The sequence below is a fragment of the Nannospalax galili genome, unplaced genomic scaffold (assembly GCF_000622305.1).
Source record: "Nannospalax galili isolate Female #2095 unplaced genomic scaffold, S.galili_v1.0 scaffold568, whole genome shotgun sequence".
NCBI classification, from domain to species: domain Eukaryota; kingdom Metazoa; phylum Chordata; class Mammalia; order Rodentia; family Spalacidae; genus Nannospalax; species Nannospalax galili.
Genome location: NW_008359441.1, coordinates 3,299,016 through 3,325,641, shown reverse-complemented (window position 1 = coordinate 3,325,641; position 26,626 = coordinate 3,299,016). Strand labels below are relative to the sequence as shown.

The 26,626-nt window shown below is 42.6% G+C and overlaps 1 protein-coding gene across 4 annotated transcripts in view; it reads left to right on the top strand.

Moving 5' to 3' along the window:
- Pdpr (pyruvate dehydrogenase phosphatase regulatory subunit) overlaps positions 1-26,178 on the top strand; it is a 48,116-nt gene extending 21,938 nt beyond the window's left edge. The window contains exons 7-19 of one of the 4 annotated variants that reach the window (XM_029558584.1): positions 557-674; positions 1,353-1,502; positions 3,280-3,472; positions 6,181-6,305; positions 8,011-8,166; positions 8,810-8,928; positions 9,978-10,126; positions 10,963-11,075; positions 12,653-12,727; positions 13,336-13,430; positions 15,280-15,369; positions 19,066-19,248; positions 20,981-26,178. In XM_029558584.1, the coding sequence (XP_029414444.1) occupies positions 557-674; positions 1,353-1,502; positions 3,280-3,472; positions 6,181-6,305; positions 8,011-8,166; positions 8,810-8,928; positions 9,978-10,126; positions 10,963-11,075; positions 12,653-12,727; positions 13,336-13,430; positions 15,280-15,369; positions 19,066-19,248; positions 20,981-21,385 (1,971 nt within the window). In that variant the 3' untranslated portion in view covers positions 21,386-26,178. Of the gene's footprint in view, positions 1-556; positions 675-1,352; positions 1,503-3,279; positions 3,473-6,180; positions 6,306-8,010; positions 8,167-8,794; positions 8,929-9,977; positions 10,127-10,962; positions 11,076-12,652; positions 12,728-13,335; positions 13,431-15,279; positions 15,370-19,065; positions 19,249-20,980 lie in introns of all 4 variants that reach the window. The other 3 variants (XM_029558583.1, XM_008822974.3, XM_029558586.1) reach the window with 3 other exon arrangements.
- Positions 26,179-26,626: the final 448 nt, after the last annotated feature.

Sequence of the window (26,626 nt, the reverse complement as noted above, 5' to 3'; positions counted from 1 at the left end):
AGCCCCAGCTGTCTTGGAACTCACTATGTAGACCAGGCTGGCCTTGAACTCACAGAGGTCCTCCTGCCTCTGCCTCCCAGGTACTAGAATTAAAGGTATGCGCCACCACGCCCGGTGAAAGGATAGTTTTTTTTTTTCTTCTTTCACTTTTTATTTTTATGTGTATGTGTGTATTGCCTGCATGTAGGTAAGTGCACCCGTGTTGTGCAGTGCCCATGGAGGTCAGAAGAGGCTGCTGGATCCCCTGGGACTGGAGTTACAGTTGTTAGCTGCCATGTGGATGCTGGGATATGAACCCAGATCTTCTGCAAGAATAACCAGTGTTTTTAACCACTGAGCCATCTCTCCAGCCCCTGAAAGGATGATTTTATGTTTTAAAAAGAATAGTATCGCTCCCCATCCAAATACTTAAATAAAGCAGGCTGAACTTGACTTCCACACTTAACACTCCAGCAAGAGCACTTAGAAGCCACTCGAACTTAATCTCTGTTCAAGAGGCTGAACTTGCTCATTTGTGTTTCTGTTCCTCTTCCCACCCACAAATTGTCCATTGTAGTGGGCATACGAGCTGGGTCTGTCCAACGAGGAGCCGGTTAGTATCCCGTTACATGCCTGTGAACACTTCTACCTTCTGACTCGCCCCTGGAACACCCCTCTGCAGAGCAACACACCAAGTGAGGACTTGTACTTTTTTACAACTTTATCTACTTGATAGTGTCCTGTCCTCTGAAAAGGAAGACTTTTCATTAAGGTCAAATTGTACCTAAAAGAGTCTTTTCTTTTCTGGAGCATGTTACAGGGAGGTGGATCCAATTCTAACTTTCCTTTGATTACTCCTTAGGAAAAGATTTCCAAAATGAGTGTGACATTAAGCACTTTTTTTGGTTTGTTTTTTGCAAGCTAATTTTAATCGCAAACAGGTCATTGAGAATGTTTGGAATGTAAGATTTAACTTAAATGCTATCAATTGTAGAAATGTAGCCATATACTTGGGTGGTTTGTTGGCTCAAGTTCTGTGAGAAAGGGTTTTGATACCATTTCAAAGAATGAACTCCGCAACTCCCCTTTCTATTAGACTTTAGCTTGGCACAGGGACAGTAATGTAGTTTGGTTGTGAGGTGTCGGCAAAACTTTTAGGTTCTTGGTAATGTTTGGGATAATCAGAGAAACCATGGGAAGATCCTCCCATATGACCTCTGAAGGTATTTTAAAATTAATGCCTATATTTATTGTATGCGATGCTGTTAGTAAACCTATTCAAAATGTTTTCTTTTTTTCTAGGAAACTGGCTTGACTGTAACCCGTTGTTTTTCTCTTCTACTCCCTACTTCCTTGTCGTTTCTTCCCTTCAGCTGTTGTGGATGCTGACGGAAGAATTTACATTAGGAACTGGCAGGGTGGCATCTTGTCCGGGGGCTTTGAAAAGAACCCAAAACCTATTTTCACTGAGGGCAAGAACCAGCTGGAAATTCAGAACTTGAGAGAAGATTGGGATCACTTTGGTGTGTGAAATAGATTATAATAATGCCTTCTGCTTGTCTAAGATATTATATTTCTAAGCATTTTCAGGACCACTTCTTTATTTTTAAAACAACTCCAGGAAGTACAATAGTAGTTAAAAGAGTTGTCTACATAGTTTGTTTGGTCTAAGGATATAGTTACACCCTATTCAAGGGTCTAAAGTATTGTTTAATGGACTTGATTCATTATTTACTGAAATCACTGCTGAAGTTTTAGGCTAAGAGGGTACCTTCTTTTGGTAAGACTTTATATGAAATTGAGTTTCTTTTTTAATTGATTTTTTAAAATTTTTAAACATTTTATGTGTATGAGTGTTTTGCCTGCATGTGTGTTAGTGTACCTATGCTGTGCACTGCCTGCAGTGGGTAGAAGAGGATGTTGGATCCCCTGGGACTGGAGTTATAGACAGTTGTTAGCCACCATGTAGGTGCTGGAAACAGAATCCATGTCCTCTGCAAGAGCAGCCAATGCCCTTAACTGCTGAGCCATCTCTTCATTCAAACTGGAGTTTTTTGTTTTTTTTTGAAGCTAAATTGTTAGGCATGATAATGCATGCTTGTTTATAATCTAAGGATGAGGGATGCTGAGGCAGGAGGATAGGAGGATTGTGAAAGCAAATTGCTTTGTTAATGTGGTCTTTCATTAACTCTTTTATTAAATCTTAAATAATTTTAATTGGTTGATGTAGTTACATAGTTCTAAATTCAAAAAATATGCAAAAGTCTTAATTTTTCTCCCATCCTGGATGGCCTATTTTTTAAATAGGCTGCTTCTTATGGGAAATTTAAAACTTTTCAAAATAGATGGAGAGTGGTGTGAGTGGATCCCCTGTGCCCACCAATCATCTCTATCCTGCTTTCATTTTCTTTTTTTGAGACAGGGTCTCCCTGTAGCCCAGCTGGCCTGGAACTCCCTATGTAGACGAGGCTGGTCTCAAACTCACAGAGACCATGCCTGGCTTTATCCTGCTTTCATTACCACTGTCTCATGGGATGATGGCCAGAGATAGATTTATTATAAAAAAAATAATAAATTATTTATTTTATATATTTTTAAAATTATTTTTATTTTATGTGTATGAGTGTATTGCCTGCATGTATGTGAGTGCACTCATTAAAGATAATGAAATTGCTTTCTTTGAGGCAAACTGCAGCTGGTTAGACGTAATCTGTGAGGCTCACAGGGAATATCTGGCTTTCTCTTGGACACATGACAGCTATCTTTTTGGGGGGCAGACTTTTTGGAGACAGGTCTCCCTGTAGCCCCTGCTGTCCTGGAACTCATTATGTAGACCAGGCTGGCCTCAAACTTACAAAGATCCACCTGCCTCTGCCTCCCAAGTGCTGGGATTAAAGCATTCTCCACCATGCCCGGCCTTATTATTAAATTTTTTAACAGTTGTATCACTGTAGGAAAACATTGCCTTTCCTGGAAAAAATTTTAGGTGCTATTTATTTATTTTTCATGCATACCAATCCTTTCAGGATTCCTATCTGCAGCCTCATAGGATTACCTGACACTCTGTAGCTCCTTGCCTTTGTAGAGAATGTTTTAACTTACTCTGCATGCCAAACAATTTGAGGTGTGTTCTATAATCCCACCAAGCTTTCTACTTTCTGAGAACTGACCACTGGCTCTTAAAAAAATCTTTGCTGAGGGACTTTTTTCAAAGGAGAGGGAGCAAGAAGTGTAAGAACTTGAAAAAATTTTGATTTCCTAAAGGTGAAGACTGTGTTTGGGTTTGTTTTTATTGCTCAGAACCCCTGTTGAGTTCCCTCCTGCGTAGAATGCCAGAATTGGAGACGCTGGAGATTATGAAGTTGGTGAATTGCCCTGAGACCTTCACACCAGACATGAAGTGCATCATGGGCGAGTCTCCTGTAGTACAGGGCTATTTTGTCCTGGCAGGGATGAACTCTGCTGGCTTGTCCTTGGGTGGAGGAGCTGGAAAGTAAGTCTTTTTTCCCCAGTCACCTGTGGACATACTGGTTTGCCAGACTTCCTCCCTTCCCAGGTTATTTGTTGTTAATGTATTCTATGACATTTTTAGCCAGATATTAATGTTAATATGATTTGAGAATTGTTGCCATCAAAGTAATCACTATGGAACACTCTCCCCATATTCCCAAACTGTTATTGTTATAAAATATTTTAGGATTTCATCATTCAGAGTTGGCCATAGAACCTGTAGGTTTTGTTTTGTATTTTTCAGTTGTAACAAATGGTGGGGTTTTGTTTTTGTTTTTGTTTTTGTTTTTTGTCTTTTTGAGACAGGGTCTCCCGGTAGCCCCAGCTGGCCTGGAACTAGCTGATCTTGAACTCATAAAGATCTGCCTGCCTCTGCCTGCGGAGTGCTGAGATTAAAGGTGTACACCAGCATACCCAGCTCAAATGTGGGTCTTGAGAGCATGTATGTGAAATTAGAAATAGTCAACTGTGGTGAATGAAATAGGCAGTCAGACTGCGAAATAAAAATTTTTAGTAAAAAATAGATACCAATAAAAATAAGCCAGTCACAGAAAGATATAAATACTATACAATTGCATTTATGTGAGGTAGCGTAGTCATAGAGACAGAATGAAAAATCATGGTTGCCAGGGAGGAGAAGGTAGGGAGTTACTGTTAAGGAGGTATGGCATTTCAGTTTTGCAAGAGGAAAAGAGTTTTGGAGATGGATTGCAGTACTGGCTGCACAATAATGTGAATGTACTCAATGCCACTGAATGAACCACACACTTCAAAATAGTTGAGCAGTTGGGTTTGGTGGTATATCCCTATAACCCTGGCACTTGGGAAGTAGAGGTAGGAAGATGAAGAGTTTATTATTATTCTTAGCAACATGGTGAGTTTGAGGCTAGCTACTGCTACCCAAGACCTATTTTCAGGAAAATCAAAATTTTAAAACATCTTAAAAAAAAATTTTTTTTTTAATTATGTGTATGTGTGGGAATCTGCATGTGAGTGCAGCAGGTGCCTGTGGAGGCCAGAGGTGTCAGATCCCATGGAGCTGGGGTTACAGGTGGTTGTAAGCCAACTGATAAACTTGAGTTCTCTGCAAGAACAGTATGTACTCTTAACCCCTGAGCCATCTCTCCAGCCCCCAGAAGTGAAAAAGGATTGATTATCTGGGTGTGGTGGCACATGTTTGTATCACAGAGAAAGGAGGGTTATAGTGAGTTCCAGGCCACTCTGGACTACACAGTGATTTCCAGATAAGCCTGGAATAAAAGTGAGAACCTGCCTTAAAAACAAAAATAAGCCAGGCATGGTGGGACATGCCTTTAATCCCAGCATTCGGGAGGCAGAGGTGGGTGGATCTCTGTGAGTTCAAGGCGAGCATGGGGCTACAGCAGCTGGGGCTACAGGGAGACCCTGTCTCAAAGATTTTTTAATTTAATTTATTTATTTTGGTCTTTTTGAGATTAAAGGCATGGGCCACCACACCCAGATTCAAAAAGATTAAAAAATAATAATAATAACCAACAACTAAACAAGAAAACCAACCCCTTCCTCCCCAAAACCAAAAACTAATTTATTTTAGCTTTTTATATTTTAAAATATATTTGCATGTATTTTGTGCTAGAAAATAATTTAATAGACTATGGTTTATAGATATGCGTTGATGGCATATAGAACTTAATTTTTTTAGATTAATTTGTTTGTGTATGTGAAAGGAGGGAGGGAGGGAAGGAAGGAGGGAGGGAGGGAAAGAAAATGTGAGTGCAGCAGGTGCCTGTGGAGACCAGGGGTAGTGGATCCCCTCGGAGCTGGAGACACAGGCAGTTGTGAGCTGTCTGACATGGGTGCTAGGAACTGAACTTGGGTCCTCTACAAGAGCAGTATGTGCTCATAAATGCTGAGCCATCTTTCCGGCCTCCCCTAATGTTTTCTTAATTCTTTAATATTGAAATATTTTTAGGTTACATAGTTCATTTGTGGGTTTTTTTTGTAATTATGACAAATCTCCAGTTTAAAAAAAAATCCATATGTAAATGTATCTGTGCAGTCCACACACCTGTTGTTCAAATATCAACTGTATATTATAATTTTAAAAATTTACTTGTAGAAAGCTGGTGAGATGGCTTAGCAGGTAAAGGTGCTTGGTGTGTAAGTCTGACAACCTAAGTTTAATATCAGGAACCCATATAAAGGTGGAAGGATTTCTCCTACTCTACAAAGTTGTTCTTCGACCTTCACAAGCCACCCCCACCCCCGTCATGCACCCATACACTCAGTAATAAAGAATTTCTTAACTAATGAAGCTAGTATTCTTGAGTAATGAAGCCAGTATCTTATAGAATGACTCTGAAAACACAGAAGAGTTCCCAGAAATATTTGGAGGGAAAATATGGTCAGATAACTGTATAATACCCAGGTGACTGTTTTATAGGAAACCTGGATATATAAATTAGAGTATATTTTTAATACATTTTAGCCTTCTTCGTAGATGTGATTTGTATTGTAAATACTTTTTAGGGAGTCCTGTCATTAGAATTAAAATTTTCATAGTGGTTCTATGAGAACAGTATTTGGATCCATGTTTGTTTGTTCCAGAAAATGTAAGGAAATTGTCCAGAGTTGTACAACTGCTTGTGACAGTGTAGGCTCTTTTGTATATCATATCTGAGACCCAACAACTTTTTCTCCCCATCTAAACAGATACCTTGCTGAATGGATGGTATATGGGTATCCCTCTGAAAATGTCTGGGAATTGGACTTGCAACGCTTTGGAGCCCTCCAGAGCAGCCGTACCTTTCTGCGCCACCGGGTCATGGAAGTTATGCGTAAGTGTACTTTTATCCCAATTGCATGGAGCTGCAGGTGTCTTTAAAATGGCCTATTTTATTATTCCAGTGGTCAGGTTTTTCCTTAGTTCTCTAATAACTGCTTTGAATTGGGCTTCTGATGTGTGAAGAGGACTTAGCCCTGTCTGATAATTAGGGAACATTTTTAGTGTATTGGGCCTTAGTAACTTCTAGGACTTATAGCTGGTGTGTAGTAGCTTCCTGTGTGTTCCTAGCAGTGCATCCTATTCAGTTGACCTGAAATGCTCTATCACTTCCTACCTAGGTTTTGAGATTATTGTTTTGCTTTTTTTGAGATGGAGTTTTTTAGAATCTACGCTGTCATTTAACTTGCTATATTGGTTAAGCTGGCCTTGAACTCCTGATCTTCCTGCCTTTGCCTCCCAAGCTCTGGGATTAGAGGTGTGTGCCACCATGCCCTGGCTTCTCATTGTTTTCTTTCTTTTTGTGGTGCTTAGGATTGAACCCAGGGCCTTCGGCATACTAGTAGACAAGTTTTCTATCACATCTCCAGCTCTCATTCACTGTCTCTCTCCTCCCTCCCTTATTCCCTCTTTCCTTCTTTACTTTTTAAAAATATTTATTACTGTCTGGGGCTGGAGAGATGGCTCAGTGGTTAAGAACCTTGGCTGTTCTTGCAGAAGACCCAGGTTCAAATCCCAGTACCCACATGGCAGCTAACAACTGATCGTAACTCTAGTTCCAGGAGATCCAACAGCCTCTTCTGTCCTCCACAGGCATTGCACGACACGGGTGCACTTACCTGTGCACAGGCAGTACACACATACACATAAAATAAAAATAATAAAAAAAATTTAAAAATTAATCTAAAAATATTTATTGTATGTGATTGTGTGTATGATGTATTTGGGGGTGCATGTGCTACAGTGCAGGTACAGTGCAGTTGTCAGAGGACAACTTTGTACAGTTGGTTCTTCTCCTGTTACCTAGATTCCAGAGACTGAATTCAGATCATCAGGTATGTGTTGCAAGTGCTTTTCCCTACTGAGCCACCTCACAGGGCACTCAGTTTTCTCTCTAAGGCAGTGGATTTGCCCAAGTATCTTTAGAGCTTAGAATTCTGAGTTACCTTTACTGATAGTTGTCCATGTTATGTACTGGCAAGACAAGAGAATACTTCTAATGCAAATACATTCTCCTGGTTTCTCCCTCTTCCTGACTTTGAAAGTTGGCTTGGTTATTCTATCTAGCTTTATTTTTCAGAAGTAACATTTTAGAAATACCTTCCTTCCTCCCTCCCTCCCTCCCTCCCTCCCTCCCTCCCTTCTCCCTTCCTTTCTTCCTTCCTTTCTTCCTTCCTCTCGCTCGCTTTTATTTTTGTGTGTGATAGTCTCCCTGTAGCCACAATTGGCCTAGAGCTCTCTATATAGACTAGGCTGGTCTTGATCTTGAAGACATCTCCCTGCCTCTGCCTTCTGAGTGCTGGGGTTAAAGGTGTGTGCCACCATGCTGAGCTTCCGTCCTTTTTTTTTGTTTTGAAGTTTTTACTTTGAGATAGGGTGTTGCTAGTTTGCCTAGACCTGGCATGGCTTGAACCCATTTGGTAGCCCAGGCAGTCTTGAATTGTCAGGACTTGAATTCTTAAACCTCAGCCATCCAAGTAACTGGGATTATATGCCTGTGCTATCAGGCCCAGCTGATAGACTGCTGTTGTCTGTTCTAGCTTTAATGTACGATCTGAAGGTTCCCCGTTGGGACTTCCAGACCGGTAGACAGTTGCGAACATCTCCTCTTTATGACCGGCTAGATGCACAAGGAGCCAGGTGGATGGAAAAACATGGATTTGAGAGGGCAAAGTTCTTTGTTCCACCCAACAAAGGTAAGAACGTCTCATTTTTTTCTTTTTTTAACTTTTCTGTTTTTATTTATTTGTGTGTGTGTGTGTGTTTTAAATTAATTAATTAATTTGTTTTTTGTCTTTTTGAGGCAGGGTCTCCCTGTATGTAAACCAGGCTGGCCTTGAACTCAGATCTGCCAGCCTCTGCCTCCCAAGTTTAAGTCCCAAGATTAAAGGTGTGCACCGTCAATGCCTGGCTCTAAAATATACTTATTTTTATTTTATATGTATGAGTATTATGCATGAGTATACGTAAGTGCACCTGTGTCGTGCAGTCTTGGAGGACACAAAAGGTGTGATTTCTCCTGGAACTGGAGTTATGGACAGTTGTTAGCCACCATGTGGTGCTGGGATTTGAACCTAGTCTTCTACTAGAACAGCCTGTGCTCAGGTCTGCTTGTTTTTTTTTGAGATAGAGTCATACTTTGTAGCCCTGGTTGGCCTGGAACTCAGTGTATAGACCAGGCTGGCCTCGGACTCAATAGGGATCTGACTGCCTCTGCCTCCCAAGTGCTGGGATGTCTTCTAGGCTGTACCAAACTATGTTGGGAACCCTCAGTATCAGTACTCTTTTTCTTTCTACTTTTTTTTTTTTTTTTTAATTTCATAGACCTTCTTCCATTAGAACAGAGCAAGACTTTTTACAAGCCAGACTGGTTTGACATCGTGGAGTCTGAAGTCAAGTGCTGTAAAGAAGCTGTGTGTGTTATTGACATGTCTTCTTTCACAAAATTTGAAATAACAGTAAGTATTTGGGAGCCAAAATAACAGATTGGGGAAAAAAATAGCAGATTGGAAAACTTTGCCTACTAATTGAATACCTGGGTTTTTTGGTTTTTTGGTTTTTTTTGTTTGTTTGTTTATTTTATGTGCACGAGTAACTGGTTTACCTGCATGTTTGTAAGTGCACCATATGTGTGCAGTACCTCTGGAGGCCAGAGGAGGGTATTGGATTCCCTGGAACTGGAGTTACCAACCATTGTTAGCCACTGTGTGTTTGTTGGAAACCAAACCTGGGTCTTCTGCAAGAGCAGCCAGTGCTCTTAACCACTGAGCCAACTCTCCAGTCCATTGTTTTTTGTTTGTTTGTTTCTGTTTGAGACAGGGTCTCCCTGTAGCCCCAGCTTGCCTGTCACTATGTAGTTCAGGCTGGTCTTGGTATCACAGAGGTCTGTCTGCCCCTGCCTCCTGAGTGCTGGAACTAAAGGCGTATACCACCATGCCCAGCATTCAACCCTGTTTTTTTTTCAGTTTTTTTTAATTTATTTTGTGTGTGTGTGTGTGTGTGTGTGTGTGTTGCTTGCATGTAGGTATGTGCACCTGTATTGTGCAATGCCCGAAGAGGTCAGAAGAAGGTGTCAGATCCCTGGGAATTGGAGTTACAGACTGTTGTTAGCCACCATGTGGGTGCTGGGAATTGAACCCAGGTCCTCTGCCAGAGCAGTCAGTGCTCTTAACTGCTGAGCCATATTTCTAGCCCCTCAGCTCTGTTTTCTTAGCTGTCACTTCAGAACTGATTTCTGAAAAAATTCTACAGTGTTTCATCTGAATAATCACATTTTTTCCTGAAATTTTAGCTCCTTATGTTTAGTTTTAAATTTCCCTAGAAAGGCTCATTTTTTGTAAGAATTGATAACTTGCTTTCTTTGTGGCTTTTTGAAGGAGATTAAACCTGCAAATACTGTCATATGGTGGTTGTCTCATTGAATTTTCTCAGCATAGTGCAGTGCTGGATGATTATGCTATCTGTCAGGTGCTTTTGTGTTTACTATCCATGCCTCATTCCTTTGCAGTCCACTGGGGATCAGGCATTAGAAAGTCTGCAGTACCTTTTTTCCAATGACCTGGATGTGCCTGTGGGCCATATTGTGCATACTGGTATGCTCAATGAGGATGGAGGGTATGAGAATGACTGCAGCATTGCACGCCTGAACAGGCGCAGGTAAGCTGAGCTGCCACCCCCTCTCCTCTTCCTTCCAGCATGAAGGGAGCAGAGCTGAGCACCCAACACTTTTGCAGGAGCCCATAGTCCTAGGGTCTGGGAAAATGGTCCATGAACTCCTGCCCAAATAGAGTCAGCTCTAAACAAATCAACCAGGGAAACAAAGAAACCCAAACTGAATGTGGTGGCTCATGCCTATATTCTGAGGAAGCTAAGGCAGAATGATTACTAACCTGGGTTACAAATGGAGTTCCAAGCTACCCTGGGCTATAGACTTGAGTTTGACCTTGTCTTAAATCAAAACGGAAGGTACCTGGACTATGTAAAACTGAAATGTAAAAATTACTCTAGCCAGGTGTGGTGGCGCACGCCTTTAATCCCAGCACTCGGGAGGCAGAGGCAGGTGGATCTTCTGTGAGTTCAAGGCCAGCCTGGTCTCTACATAGTGAGTTCCAGGACAGCTGAGGCTACAGGGAGACCCTGCCTCAAAAAGACAAAAAAAAAGTTACCCTAATGGGAGAGGATTCTTTAGCTCATGGTCTAAGCCTGTATTATTCTGTTGTTATTGGCATATAGTGGAGAATGGTAAACTAGCTCTCCCTGAAAGTTAAGAGATTTTCCAGCCAGACGTGGGGGTGCACACTTTTAGTCCCAGGACTCAGGCAGCAGAGGCAGGCAGATCTCTGAGTTCTCCAGGTCAGCTGGGGCTACGGGGAGACCGTGTCTCAAAAAGACCAAAAACAAGAGATTTTTCCCCCAGTTTTCTTAAAAGTCGAGTGGTTCCTGATTATTTTTCTGCTTCCTAGCTTTGATTACTTTTGGGGCCTCATTTTCAGTTTCTTCATGATCTCTCCAACTGATCAGCAGGTCCACTGTTGGGCCTGGCTTAAGAAATACATGCCAAAGGACAGCAACCTGTTGCTGGAAGATGTCACTTGGAAATATACAGGTAATGGGGCCTTGTGGGGTCAGCCTAGTGAGGAGGCAGATTCATCTGTCTTCTACATATGCCTTCTTTATATTTGACTTTTACAAATGAGTGTCAGAATTAGTGTTAAAGAGACACTCTGGTCATAAAAATTGATCTTTCAAGGCCAGGCCTGGTGGCGCACACCTTTAATCCCAGCACTCGGGAGGCAGAGGCAGGCAAATCTCTGTGAGTTCAAGGCCAGCCTGGTCTACATAGTGAGTTCCAGGACAGCTGGGGCTATAGGGAGACCCTGTCTCAAGACCCCCCCCAAAATCTTTTAAAATCACCTCTATATTCATGAAATCTAGTGAGTTAATCCTTCAGCTTCTGTTTATTTGTTTATTGCTAAATTTCCCTACATCTAGCATGTAGGAGTCCAAGTATTTGTAGAATGACTGACTAATCAAAAAAAAAAAAAAAAAAAAGCCAGGCCTGGTGGCGCATGCCTTTAATCCCAACACTCGGGAGGCACAGGCGGGGGGATCTCTGAATTTGAGGCCATCCTGATCTACATAGTGAGTTCCAGGCCAGCTGGGGCTACAGGGAGACCCTGTCTCAAAAAGACCAAAATAAATAAATAAAGACAGGCTAGGTATGGTGGTGCACATCTTTAATTTCAGCACTGGGGAGGCACAGGTAGGTGGATATTTGTGCCTTCCAGGCTAGCCTATCTGATCTACATAGTGAGTTCCAAACCACCCATGGATACACACACAGTCAGACTCCCAGAGAGGAGGAGGGGAGAGGAGGGCTAGCATGGATCTCACTGTATAGCATAGGCCGGCGTCAACAAGCTCCAATTGATAAGGCTGGCAAGATGGCTCAGAGGGTAAAGGAACACACTGCCTAAGCCTGACAATCTGAGTTTGATCCCTGGGACCTACATGGTAAGGTGAGAACTGACTCCTGCAAGTTGTCCTCTGAACTCCACATGCACACTGTGGCACATGTCTACTTGCTCACATACATATGTACAAAAGAAATAAGTAAATAAGAAATGTAATAAACAACAATGGCAAACTCCTTGTAGTCTTCCTACTTCAGGCTCAAAAGCTGGGATTGTACCATGCTCCCTCCCATTTTTAGTGAGTAGTAACGTTCTGATTAACTCTTTATGTGGCAGTACTGATGGGAGCAGCACCTCCTTTCCTACCACTCCATTCCAGGTTTAACCCTTTATTCCTTACATAACCCCTGCCATTCATCTTACCTGAGACCCTACCGGTTGTGATTGATGTCTTGCTGTTAGGTTGTCAGAATACAGAATATTACTGAACACTAGTTGTGTTCTAGCCTGTACTACAGCGCTTAAATGTATAATTCACAGAAGCTGCTGTCACAGGTGGCAGAGTTGAGGGTGGGTAGATAGCTCTCCTCCAGGTCCTGATTTGGTATTGGGACTACTTCTCTCATGTAGTCACACTGGGAAGAAGAGAAACAACTGTATGGTGAGGGTACATGGCCAGGTGTGGAAGTGTTCTGATGACCAGGACTTGATCTCATGACCCTAATCTCACTGCAGAGGAGGCTATAAAACATTGTCTTCTGTAAAACAGGGAGAGGAGCCACACTAACCAAGCTGTTAACACCAGCACAGTCAGCAGTTGCATTTACTAAGCCTGTTGTCAGAGGTATGTACGCTACAGCCCAGGTGCTTAGCACTCATCCTTGGATTGCCTAAGCAAAGGAACAAGTTAGTGGTCTCACCAGCTAGGCCTGGCCATGTTAGTGTTGATGCCAGCTTGACAACATCTAGCATCCTCTGAAAGATGGGCTTCTAAGCATGCCTGAGGGGGGTTATCTTAAGTTAATTGCAATGGAAAGACTTGCCCATTATGGGTGGCACCATTCCCTGATGGGGATCCTGGACTATATAAACGGTGAAAGGGAACTGAGCAGCCCATTCCCTGATGGGGATCCTGGACTGTATAAACAGTGAAAGGGAACTGAGCCAAAGCATGCATCCATCTCTTTCTGTTTCCTGTTTGTGGGTGCGATGTTGAAACACTAGGTGTTTCAAGCTCCTGCTGCCTTGACTTCACCATCATGATGGACTGTACCTTGAACTGTGAGCTAAAATAAACCTTTTCTTCCTTAAGTTGCTTTTGGTAGGGTGTTTTATCACAGCAACAGGCAAAGAAACAAAGACAGTGGACAAATCTAGAAGAGTCCTTTTCAAGACGAGACCAGCTCAGTTGTTCTTCTGGAGAGGCTGGACATCTCTTTCTTTTTTCTTTAGCCCTCAATCTGATTGGCCCTCGAGCTGTAGATCTGCTCTCTGAGTTATCCTATGCCCCTATGACTCCAGACCACTTCCCAACTCTGTTTTGCAAGGTAGGTGCTAGTAACTTCTATTTACTATATATGATGGGGGGGGGGGTTTCATGTATTGGAGCCTGGCCTCAAACTTTCTGTCTAGCTGAGGATGACATTGAACTTTGTATTCTCTTGCCTCTGCCTCCCAAGTGCTGGGATTACAGGTGTGTACCATCATACTTGATTTACTTGATGTTGAAAATCTGACCCAGAACTTCTTGTATGTTAGGCAAGTACTCTTATCAACTGAGCCACATCACCAAACAGTTCTGTTTTTAAAAGGCAGAGATTCTTTCTTTTATAGTGGTGGCAGATTCCTATTCTTGTATTGACATCAACAAAGTGTTCTGACCTTTATTAAGCAAGAAAAATTGACCAAGTTCATTTATTTCCCATCTTTCAAGCTTTATTTTTTATTTTTATTTAATTTTTGGTCTTGAGACAGGGTCTCCCTGTATGTCCAGCTGGCCTGGAACTCATAGAGATCTGCCCACCTCTGCTTCCTGAGTGCTGGCATTAAAGGTGTGTGCCACCGCGCCTGGCCTCAAGCTTTATTTTAATAAGCATTAGGATATCTTTGACTTCTCTGAATGTCAGGCCTGTACATTTATTAGTTCCTGTAGTAGTGGATTAAAATTTTAACACAAAAAGGTAAAAGTATGTTAAGGTTAGATTCTTTCTCCCTAGTTTTGTTTTGCTCTGGTCTTTTTGAGACAGGGTCTCCCTGTAGCTTCAGTTGCTATGTAAACCAGGCTGGTCTTGAACTCACAGAGATCCACCTGTCTCTGCCTCCCTCTTCTGACCTCTTCAGGCATTGTACGACACGGGTGTACCTACCTACACGCAAGTAATACACTCATACACATTAAATAAAAATAAAATAGCCGGGCGTGGTATCCCATGCCTTTAATCCCAGCACTTGGGAAGCAGAGGCAGGTGGATCTTTGTGAGTTTGAGGCCATCCTGGTCTACATGGTGAGTTCCAGGACAGCTGGAGCTACAAGGAGACCCTGTCTCAAAAAATACAATAAATAAATAAATAAAAATTTTTAAAAAAAGAAATGGTATAGAACATAACGTTCTTTCCCATAAGTGACCACTGTAACTGCCTGATACATACTGTACCTCAGTCAGAACAACAGCTGAATGCTGTCTGGGAAGCAGCCAGGCAGCCATTCTGGAAACTTGTAATACGCCGCTGCTCTGTGGGCTCTCTGAAGTTCAGGCTACATATAGGACTTCCACCTGCAGATTGATAGTTTTCCCTGTTTTCTGACAGGGAGAGAATTCTCCATGTTAGTCTAAGGAGATCCTCCACAGCCTTCTCTGCTTATAGGAATGATAATGCTTGTGCCTGGTGAGTGCCACATCATGTCAGGCTTCTTATAGAACAGGCTTCTTTCAGTGCCGCCTGAGACTCAGCACTTCCCTTTATAGGCAGTGATTGAGTCAGTGACCCTGGGTAGTAACTGAGCTGCTGTAACATGCTTTGAACATAAAGTGGATCTCTGTTCCTGGATACATGAATTATGTCCTGTGGGGATCGTCTTTTGTGTGGCAGGTGCCTGGGGTTTGTTGGCAGAATCTTCCAAAGAAGACATTTGTTTAGTCTTCATTGTTCTAGATCTCACTTGACTAACACAAGTCTTTACCATGATTTGATAAAGAAAAAAAAAAATTTTATGCTTAATAATGTGCCAGCATCCCTCAGAGCTTGCCTGAAACAGGAAGTGATAATATTCTAGAGAAGAGATGGACAGTCTGTATTCCCTTTTCAGGATGAAACGCTTTCCTTGCCCCCCTCAAGGCAATCAGTCTCTTGATCAGCATGAGGGACTTCTGCTGACTACTTCCTTTTTCTTTGCAGGAGATGAGTGTGGGCTATGCAAATGGGATCCGGGTGATGAGTATGACTCACACAGGAGAGCCAGGATTCATGCTTTACATCCCCATAGAGGTAAGAGGGCCCAATCTGTCTTTCCCAGGACTTCAAAGCAGTTTCTTAAAATTCCTGAGCACTGCCAGATTTGGAGTTCTATATCTCATTGGGTCTTGGACAGACTTCATGGAAGAGATTTCATAATTTTTTTCTTTTTAGTCTTTTTTGAGACGGTTTCCCTGTAGTCCCAGCTGGCCTGGAACTCACTATGCAGACCAGGCTTCTGCCTCCCGATTGCTGGGATTAAAGGCGTGGGCTACCATGCCCAGCCCATATTTACTTTTTTACATCTACACAGTTTTACATTTGAGCTCTCACCCAGATGGACCAAAGAGCAAGGGGTCATGACCTATGTACTCTTAACCTTTACCCGCCTTGTTTATTAAGAAAGATTTTGTTAAAGTCAGATGAAAGGAAGGAAGGACAGATGCAAAAATGAGGCTCTTAGATTACCGAAATACACCTGGTCGTGTTAAGTTCAACTCTACAGTTTTTCCCCCCTTAAATCATTGAACAGGCAACCCAAGCCCAATTCTTTTAGTCTTCTTTTATCCCTAATGGCAACCAAAGGACTTAGGCCGTTGTGCCTCTGCCCAGGTTTCCTAAGCAACCCCTGTAACCCTGCGGGTAAAGAAATGCCACTTTCCCGCCTGCCAGGTCCAGGGCATGGTGGTGCACACCTTTAATCTCAGCACTCGGGTCGCAGAGGCCAGTGGATCCCTCTGAGTTCAAGACCAGCCTGGGAGACCCTGTCTCAAAAAGACCAAAAGAAAAAAAAAATCCCCATTTCATTTTAAAATACAGTTTCATACAGAAAAACTCATTTTTAATGCAACTAACAGATGTTTGCACATGCATCTCCAATCTCTATATATTTAATTATTACTATTCAGTCAGTTTCTGAGATCCTTGGCACCTGAGCATGGATATAAAGTCATCAATGGTAATATTTTTCACATCTATTAATTAACATGAAACCAATTTTTATGCTGCTTCCTCAAATATTTTTTTTCAAATATCTTATATTGTGTGTGTGTTTCATACAGAACATCCAAAACAATCTTATTCATCTAAATATTTGCATCCCAAATTGCACCCTCCCATAGCTCACCCCCCATCCGAGCCCATATACTCTGTCATCCCTGTTACTGTCCACTGTGTTGTCAGTGCCCCCAGCTGTTCCCCAGTGCTTGTCCATCTGCTGAGTCTAGTCAGCCTATCTAGAGTTCCTTGTTTTAGGAAGATCAGCTCTTTCTCATCTAGCAGCAATCAGTTGTCTGGCCCTATCTTTAAAATTTTGAACTGATGTCCATTATTTGTGCTGTGGTGTACATGCAGGAACACACAGTAAAATGTGCAGAATTTTACTTATAGAAAAAGCTTATAGAATGTGCCTCAAAATGAGGGCAGTAATTAGTTTTCATGAGGGATTTTGTTGTATTGAGACAGGGTCTCCCTGTAGCCCCATCTGGAGCTTACTATGTAGACCAGACTGACCTTGAACTCAACAGAGATCGCCTGCTTCTGTCTCCTGAGTGCAGGGATTAAAGGCATATGCCATCACAGGATTTTTAAATTTTATTTGTATGAGTGTAATGCCTGCCTGCATGTAGGTGGGTGCACCTGTGTCATACAATGCCCAAAGAGGTCAGAGAGGGCATTGGCTCCCCCAGAACTGGAGTTACAGATGGTTGTTAGCTACCATGTGGGTGCTGTGAGTTGAACCTGGGTCCTCTGCAAGAGCAGCCAGTGCTTTTAACCGCTAAGCCATCTCTCCTGCCCCCCCCCTTAATTTTGCAGTTTTTAAAGCGAACAGTATGATTTTTGTTGGACTTTTAAGAGTATGTTTAGATATGAATTTACTTTGTTTGGAAAACCTTTTATGGTCTTCCTGAGATAGGGTCTCCCTGTAGCCTGGAACACTCTACATAGACCGGCTGGCCTTGAACTGAGATCCACCTACCTCTACCTCCCAAGTGCTGGGATTAAAGGCATGCGTCCCCACCACACCTGGCTTGGAAAACCTTTTTTTAAAATGTGTTTTTGGAACCAAGAAAGAGCTCAGACTGAGAGGCTGGATTTTTGTGAGACACAGTGTATTATTCTGTTGCTGTGAGAAAACATTGTGACCAAGGAAACTTATAAAAGGGAGAGTTTATTTAGCATACAGTTCCAGATGGGTAGAGTCCATAATGGCATGGCAGCAGTGGTGACCAGAACAAGCAGCAGAGTGACTGGAGATCTGGCAATGTTTAAGAACTGTCAAAGCCCATCCCTAGTGACCTGCTTCCTGTAGCATGGCTACTTGCTCTAAGACCTATCAAAACCGTACCACAAACTGGGGACAAAATGTCCAAATTCTTGGAGCCTATGAGGGACATTCTCATTCAAACCATCACACATGGATAGTTGCACTGTTTTCTTGGCTCCTCTGTGACTTGTTCTTATGTGTGGCATTAATGTGTACATGTGCAGGACAAAGGTCCGTGTTAGGTGTCCTTTGTTGTTGTTCACCTTATCTTAAAATTTTATTGTGTATGAGTGTATTGCCTGTATATAAGTTTTCCTGTGTTGTGCAATACCCCTGGAAGTCAGAAGAGGATATTAGATTACTTAGAACTGGAGTTACAGGCAGTTTTGATCCTCCATGTGGGTGCTGTGACCTGAAACTGGGTCCTCTATGAGAGCACTAGTGCTTTTAAGACTGAGCCATTTCTTCAGCCTGTACCTTAGTTTTTGAGGCAAGGTCTTAATGAACCTGGAGGCCATTCATTTGGCTAGACTGGCTGACCAAAAAAATTCCAGAGATTTGCCTGTCCCTGCCTACTCAGCACTGAGATTATAGGCATACGGTGCTGTGCTGGGCTTTTTTGTTTACATGCTAGGGGTCAGAACTCAGGTCCACTCGTTTTCATGGCAAACACTTTACAAACCAATTTTCCATAGTCTGCCTTATTCTAGGTTACAAATGTCCTAACAGTTAACTACAGTATAGTGCCCATTATAGGACATTTGTAATCCTATAGTTATACAGTGTGTATGAAAAATGGGATATAGGGGCTGGAGATGGTGCAGTGGTTAAGAACACTGGTGGTTCCTGCAGAAGACCCAGGTTTGAATCCCAGCACCCAAATGGTGGCTAACCACCATCTATAACTCCAGTTTCAGGGGCTCTGACACCCTCCTCTGTCCTCTGCGGGCACTGCATGGGTGCACTTACATACATGCAGGCATACACTCATACACTAAAAAAGAATGTCTGAGCTTGGATTTTGACAGGGTAGCAAAAATTGGGGAACTGGAGCAAGAAAACAAAGCCAGAACTAGATGAAGACTATGGAGGGTGATGGGCTTGTTTTAGAAATGTGAGACTGGGTGTGGTGGCGCAAGCCTTTAATCCCAGCACTGGGGAAGCAGAGGCAGGTGGATCTCTGAGTTCAAGGCCAGCCTGGTCTACATAGTGTGCTCCAGGCCAGCTGGGGCTAGAGAGAGACCCTGTCTCAAAAAGACCAAAAAGTTACTTGCTACGTAATGAAATGAAAGGTAAGGATCACAGGTTTGGATGACCCCAGCTAGTTACTGATGGGCTCTTACACAATGGCTTGAGGACTTTTGTGCAATCTCTTGTTCTTGTTGGTTCTGTTACTCATCACCTCCAAATGTAATCATGATTCAAGAATCTGCTGGTTCCTAACTTTTCCTCTCTCCCCATAGTATGCCCTGCATATCTACAATGAAATGATGAGTGTTGGGCAGAAATATGGAATCCGGAATGCTGGGTATTATGCTCTTCGAAGTCTCCGAATTGAGAAATTTTTTTCCTTCTGGGGTCAGGATTTAAACGCCCTCACAACCCCCTTGGAATGTGGAGGAGAATCTCGGGTGAAATTAGAGAAGGTACTGTTTATCCGGACCCCACTGTGGCACTGTCTTTTGATCAGTGTGATCTGTCTGGGATAGGAAGAGCTGACAGCAGGAAAGGTGGAGAATTAGGATTACAGTGTCCTCAGGATGGGAAACTTACCTGTGGGACGCACATTGTCATGTGAAATCACAATATCCTGACAACACTTTTACATATTTGGCTCTCCAGAAGATGGGAGAACTTTGGCAGAAGTTTTTGAGTTGATAGTGGTCCTTCATTAATCTGCCACAAATATTTGTCCAAATAAGTCATCTTACAGTGAGCTGCCTGTGGTTGAAGCCTCCTGAGTGTTAGGGACCTAATTTGTATAATTTAAGAGCAGTATTCACTCTTAACCAGCGAGCATGCCATTGCTCCAGTAGTTCAAGAAATTGTTCTGTAAAGAATGAGCTTTGTAGCCAGGCGTGGTGACGCACGCTGCCTTTGATCCCAGCACTCAGGAGGCAGAGGCAGGCAGATCTCTGAAAGTTCAAGGCCAGCTTGGTCTACATAGTGAGTTCCAGGACAGCTGGGCTACAGGGAGATCCCATCTCAAAAAAAAAAAAAAAGTTTATTTTTGTAATGGCAAAAAAACCCCAGAATTATAAATGACCGATACATATTTTACAGATAATCATTGTGTATATGCATTGATACATGGGCTTTGTGTTGAATGCATAAAAACATTTTTCTAAGAACAGTTCTAGCAAATAAATGTAAATTGTATTCTTATGTATGCATGCATGATGTTTATGTGAGGGTGTGCTTACTGAGGTCAGAGGACAAGTTTGTGGAGTTGGTTCTCTTTCACCTTTGCATTGTTTCTGTCCCTAGGCTTATGTAGTAAGCATCTTTACATGGTGAGCCATCTCCCTGGATGTCTAACAAATTTCTTTCTAAATTTCTTAAGTATGTACTTCTATTATTGCTAAAACTTCTTTGTCTTTGTTTTGAAGGCAGTTTTCCACATGGCTTTAAGTATACTATTTTCCACTGAGCATGGTGGCATATGCCCTTAATTCCAGCATTCCACACAGGCAGATCTCTGTGAGCTTAAGGGCAGCCTGCTCTACATACTGAGACCCTGTCTCAAAACAAAATCCCAAAAAACAAAGTTGGGGGATCTCTGTGAGATCAAGGCCAGCCTGATCCACATACCACGTTCCAAGCCAGCTGTGGCTACAGGAAAACCCTGTCTTCCAAAAAAAAAAAAACCCAAACAAGGGGCTGGAGAGATGGCTCAGCAGTTCAGAGCACTGACTGCTCTTACAGAGGACCCGGGTTCAATTCCCAGCACCCACATGGCGGCTACAAACCATCCTTAACTCCAGTTCCAGGGAAATCCCAGACCTCTGAGGCATTGCACGACATGGGTGCACATAAAATAATAAAAAATAGATCTTCCTTAAAAAAAAAAACAAACAAAGACCTCAAATCATTTTCCAAAAGCCAGGGCAGGTGCTATATTCCACTGAAGTTTTTTTTTGTCTTTTTTTTTTTGAGACAGGGTCTTCCTGTAGCCCCAGCTGTCCTGGAACTCACTATGTAGACCAGGCCAGCCTTGAACTCAGCGATCCGCCTGCCTCTGCCTCGAGTGCTGAGATTAAAGGCGTGTGCCACCACACCCAGCTCCACTGAAGTTTTTGACCCCTCCTCCCTTGCTTCACATGCCAAGTGCCAGAGTATAGACAAACTAAGATCTTGGTGTTTTTTCCTCTTTCCTAGGGCATAGATTTCATTGGTCGGGACGCGCTGCTCCAGCAGAAGCAGAATGGGGTGTATAAACGCCTTGCTATGTTCATCCTGGATGACCATGACACAGACGTGGACTTCTGGCCCTGGTGGGGAGAGCCCATTTATCGAAATGGGCAGTATGCTGGCAAGACCACCAGTAGTGCCTATAGCTACACCCTTGAGCGCCATGTGTGTCTGGGTTACGTACACAATTTTTCTGAGGACAGTGGAGAAGAGCAGGTGGTGACTACAGATTTCATCAATCGGGGAGAATATGAAATTGACATCGCAGGACAGCGGTTCCAGGCCAAGGCCAAGCTTTACCCGATCACTTCCTATTTCACCCATAAGCGCAGAAAGGATGATGTAGAGCTGAGTGACTTTCATGGGAAGTAATGCCAAGACATCCTCCCATTATCTTACTTTGAGCAGCAGCAGCTTAGAACTGCTTTTTTTCCTGTCCCTGTGCCTCTTTATTGAAGAGTACCTTTGCTCCTCTCGTCTCCAGATATAATTTTTGAACTTGAGTTACTTTTAAACCTTTGCCTTCTAAGACTCTCTTGTCCTTCCATCTTCCTTCATTTTCTTCACCTAATAGTCCATCCTCTTCTTCCACCAGGCTCAAATTCCCAGTGGCCAGCAAGCTTCACTTCTGGAATTGTGTTAAGGTGACAGAGTGATTTTTAAATTCATCTTAAGGCAAGTTGGTGTTACACAGACCTCAGGGCAAAAGTCTATTTCCTTTGAGCTGGACTCCTGTGAGTAACCTAATTTTGGTAGGGTCACTGTGCATCTAACTTAGCTCTTGGAATAGCTTGTGTCTTAGCCAGGCAGATGATTCTGTTCCACTGTGTTGAGAGTTGCCACCTGATACCTCTAATCATCTACCTCACCGGTAAGAGGGATTGCATGGATGTTATCTGTGGTATGGAAGAGACAAGTAATAGTTAATCTGTCACCATCCTCACCCTCTAAACTTGTTCTCAGCTGTTTGAGCCAGGGAAGCCTGCCTTCAGTTTCTTCATCCTCTGCTGATCCGTGTCATGAGGCTGGCCTGATCTCTAGCTGACTAACAAGTCCTCTAGTATTTGAAGGGAAAAACCATGTTAACAGCCTTTGTGTTGCTTTTCCCCAGCAGCCACTGTCTGACCTCAGAAGTGCTGCTTTTCTTTTAGCTATTCTTAGGTCGCTACCCCGGCTTCATTTTCCTCTTCAGGTGACTCCTAGCCTCACTTGTGCAGTCTGCCACCACCCCAGCATTCATTGCCATCCCTTTAGAACAGGGAGACAGTGGGTGGGCTGTCTCAGGTGAGTAAACAAATCTTGTTCATGAGTTCCAGAGAGCTACCAAAGCCCCAGACTACATCCCTGGCATGGAATAAAGCCACACAGGGAGGACTGCTGAGTCCAGTGCATATGATTTAAGGGTAGAGACTACTTTTCTCAGCCCCCCCATCCAGATCCCTAGGAATGGAAAGGGATTTGTACACTTTGGGGGTTCCCCATTCTAAACAGTACTGCTATATTCCTTTGGCGAGACAGTTTAACATTGTAGCCTAGGCTGGCCTCAAATTTGCAGTGATCCTCCTTCCTCAGTCTGAGTGCTGGGTTTACAGGTGTGGTTGACACTTTCTTTTTGGACACAGGGTCTCCCTGTAGCCTCAGCTGGCCTCGAACTCAGGAGAGCCGCCTGCCTCTGCCTCCTGAGTTTAAAGGTGTATCTGTTTTCTAAAGGTAAAACTGCATCTAACACTTAATTTTCTCTTGTACAAACTACCCTAGTCTGGGTTTTTCAAAATCTAAACCACTTTGAGAAGCTTTGATTCAGTTGTAGTTGTTGGTGTCTTGGAAGCATTAGTTCTGCTGTTTTACTTAAAGAATCTTTAAGAACAGCTTTAAAATGATCAGGTTCTTTCTGGCATTTCTGTAGAACCTATTACCATTCAGACTAGCTTTTTCAAGACAGGTATTACCCCCAGTAGGCCACTCCTACTTGGTTATGGAAGCGAAGATTTTGATTGATTTGTTAAAGCATGTAGTTAAGAGGGTTTGCTATTTTGGAGCAAGTGTATATTTAGTGAGCTGAGAGACACTGTTTCCAGGCCAAAGGGAGAAAGGAGAAATGTTTCACTAGAGAGCAGAGCAAGAAAACAGTGAAGGACTGAGGAGAACAAGGGCCAACTACAGGGAATCCCAGCAGGCAGCTGGGCACAACTCCAGGTGTTTGTGCTCTCTACCTGTGGTTGTACTGCTCCACAGCAGTTTGAGTAAATGAAAATTTGGGATTGAATATTGATTGTGCATAGTTACATGGTGACCTAACTGAGTAAATTTACTGTCACATTAGAAATTGGGAAAAAACAGCAACAACAAAAAAAGGCCAACTTGGAGGCAGGCAGATCTCTGAGTTCAAGGCCAGCCTGGTCTACACAGCAAGTTCCAAGCCAGCTGTGGCTATAGGGAGACCATGTCTCCAAAAGACTAAAATAAAATTGGTATATACAACCATCAGTGTTACTCTAATACATTGAGTACATTCAGCATAATTTTGATTCTCTTATGTGTTAATCTTGTTGTTTTATCATCTGTCCTTTTTAAGTAGGGGGAAAACTGCTGAATCTAAAATCACAACATTGGCTTTCCATTAAGTCTTAAGAGGCCTGCTGATGTTGGTGTCTTCCTTTTGAGCCTACAGATAGTGCTTGTCTTGAAAAGTGTGGAGCAGACATTCAGGACTGCTCTGCATGGCTCCCTTTAAGATCATGTTTCTTCAACTGTGATTAGATATTGATCTTCTGGGCTCCCACTTGTTTATCGTGTGCCCTGAAAGAAACTTAATCCTTGGTACTTTATGTCCTTCAAGTCTCCCTTGGTTCATTCAAGCTGGCAGTGTAAATCTCATTTTTCTCCACTATCTCTGATTATGATTTAAGTGCTTTGAACAGACTATTCTGGCTCTAACCTAAAAGCTTTGCCTGTGCTTGGTGTCATAAGCATCTTAGATGGTCAAGAGGGCAGTGCAAACATCTGACCCACCTGTATTAGAGCATTTTGGGTTCCTCATGAGTTCTATCAGGTTGCTGATAGAAATAGGTCCAGAGACATGGCTGAAAATCAAGCATATATCTATCTGCATGGGAGCTTGCCTTTTGTGACAACATATCCTGGGTGAACAGGGTTAGCTCTAACTGATTGTATGTTTCAGCTTTAGGGGGCTGGGTATTTTTTGCTTTCTGTTGTCACATCTACTCTTCACAGGTAAGGTACTCCATGCTCTCTTTGATCTTGGTAGCAATTCAATCTCTCTGAATGAGGAACAGAAAGTATATTGGCCTCTAATAGATTAAGACCTATGGTTGGAAGTATTTAGCTACTTTTTTTTTTTTTTGGACACAGGGTCTCCCTGTAGCCCCTGCTGGCCTGGAACTGGCCTTGAACTCAGATATCTACCTGCCTCTGCTTCCTGAGTACTGGAATTAAAGGTATGTCACCACCATGCCTGGCTGGAAGTTTTTTGTAAGCCTTCTCCTTGAAGTCATTCCCCTTAGCTCCTGCCACTGTTTTTTTGTTTTGTTTTGTTTTTTTTTTTAGCAGTACTGTCATTTGAAATACACTTAAGCTTGCTTTAGAGAGAGTTCCCTCCATGACAGGCATCAAGGGTCAACAGTATCAGTTAGAAATACGCTAGCTCCGCACGGTTCTTTCTGTACACCAAGTGCTGTATCTGCTTGTTCTCCTAGGCTGCCATGTCTAAGAAAGCAACTAAACATGAAAAAAAAGCCTATAGCTCTTAGTACTACACCCTGCTTTTAGGTGGCAGCGGCAGGATGAATGCGAAAGCATGCTTCTCAAAATATGCTTTGTTTTGCTGAAGAGAAGACTCACAACCCCAGTTTCTGTTTCTCCTCTAGCTTACGGACATACTTGCTGGCATCTTGGGGAGAATTTTCTCTTTACAGCCTTGGTACTAGCCCTGGAAGACTGTTCTGGTAGAGCAGTCACAGCACTTTGTAGGGGTGGGCTACAAATTTATCCTCACTTGGCCAAGGTTGTCAGTAGAGGCACTTCACACTCTAAGACACAGCTCTGGTCAACAGTGAAGAATAACCTTCTGCCCTTTGATTTACTGCACTGGCTGCCCTCAAATGTTTATACACACACACACACACAGACACACACACACACACAGGCACACTTTTCTTAAAAAGACTATTCCTCTTGTACTATCTGCAGGGATAGGTTCAGAAACAGGAGAATAGAAATGTGATGTCTGAACTCTTAACTACGTCCTGTGTGCCCGTCAGAAGTGGTGAGTGAACTGTGCGTTGCAAGGTGCTGAGCTGGAAGCCCCGTTTTCATGGCTGTATGGGGCTTTCTCTTGCAGTCCCTCACCATTACCAACAAACATACTGTCTTTCATGAAGACTGAATATTTTGTACACCCTTGCCTTCTCTTGGTCTGTTAAACATTAACAATTTTCCCTGTATAAGATTAAGTTTCTCTGAGGCATTTCTTCATGGGCCTTTTTTTCTCATATTTTGATGCACCTCTTTTTAGTCTTTGCAAACATCTTCTGTCTCTTTGTTTTCCTGTCTGTGATGGACAGGTTACAAGAGGAAAATATTTTTTAACATGTTTCAAAAGATCTATGCCAGGATTTCCTTTGCACACCAAGAACTGATGCTAGGAGCATGTCTTTCTCTTAGCCCAGTTCTAGTGCCTTACACTTCAGAATGTCCAGTGGCAGATGGAGGTAGGAAGATATTGGAATGCCAGTCTGAGTTCTCATCACCCCACATCACCTCTTCTTCCTCAGAATAATCTGGGTGTGGGGTAGAAAGTTCTACAGCCCATTTCATGGAAGGCTTTTCTAGTTGACACTTAACTCTGTAGTCAATGCTTAGGATGTATAAAATGCATTGTAATTAATATAAATTTGTATAAATTTTGCATTTACTGTGCAATTCTGTTCAGCCCCCTTCTGGTCTTGTGCTGTCAGCATGTGGTCCTGAGGACATTCTAGACACTAGAATAAATGAGAAGTTTTTCTCAAGAGAGAACTCTTCTGACTTTGGACACAGGGTGACTGTGCATTTATGGCCAGAATTATTTCTAGCTAGCTGGGTTTCAACTGAGATTTTCATATACTAAGCACATAAATGAATAAAAAGGTGTTTTCATAATTCTTGCCATGTCCAGTTGTGAAATGTCCTTTAACTTGGTTGCCTTCTGAAAGGATAAACACTGTTCATAAAAACCATTCATACTTGTGATAACAAAAGGCTTTGGAAAACATAGACCCATGGCTGGCTGGCTGTGCAGTACTGGCTTGATTGGGAGGAATGAGTACTTTCTTAGGTAAGAATGAACACAGTCCACCACCATGTACATGGTACACCCATGTTTATATAGAAGAGAAAAACAACCCTGTTTGCAAATAACTGCCAAGCCCTTTCCATGCTGAGATCCTGTTGCAGATTTAGCCAGTGGGCTTTTGTTTATCCAACAATTTTTTGCATTGTTCTGTAAGAGAATCCACGGGAGGATTTTACTACTACTACTACTACTACTACTACTACTACTACTACTACTACTTCTTCTACTACTTCTACTTTTTTGTCTTTTTGAAACAGGGT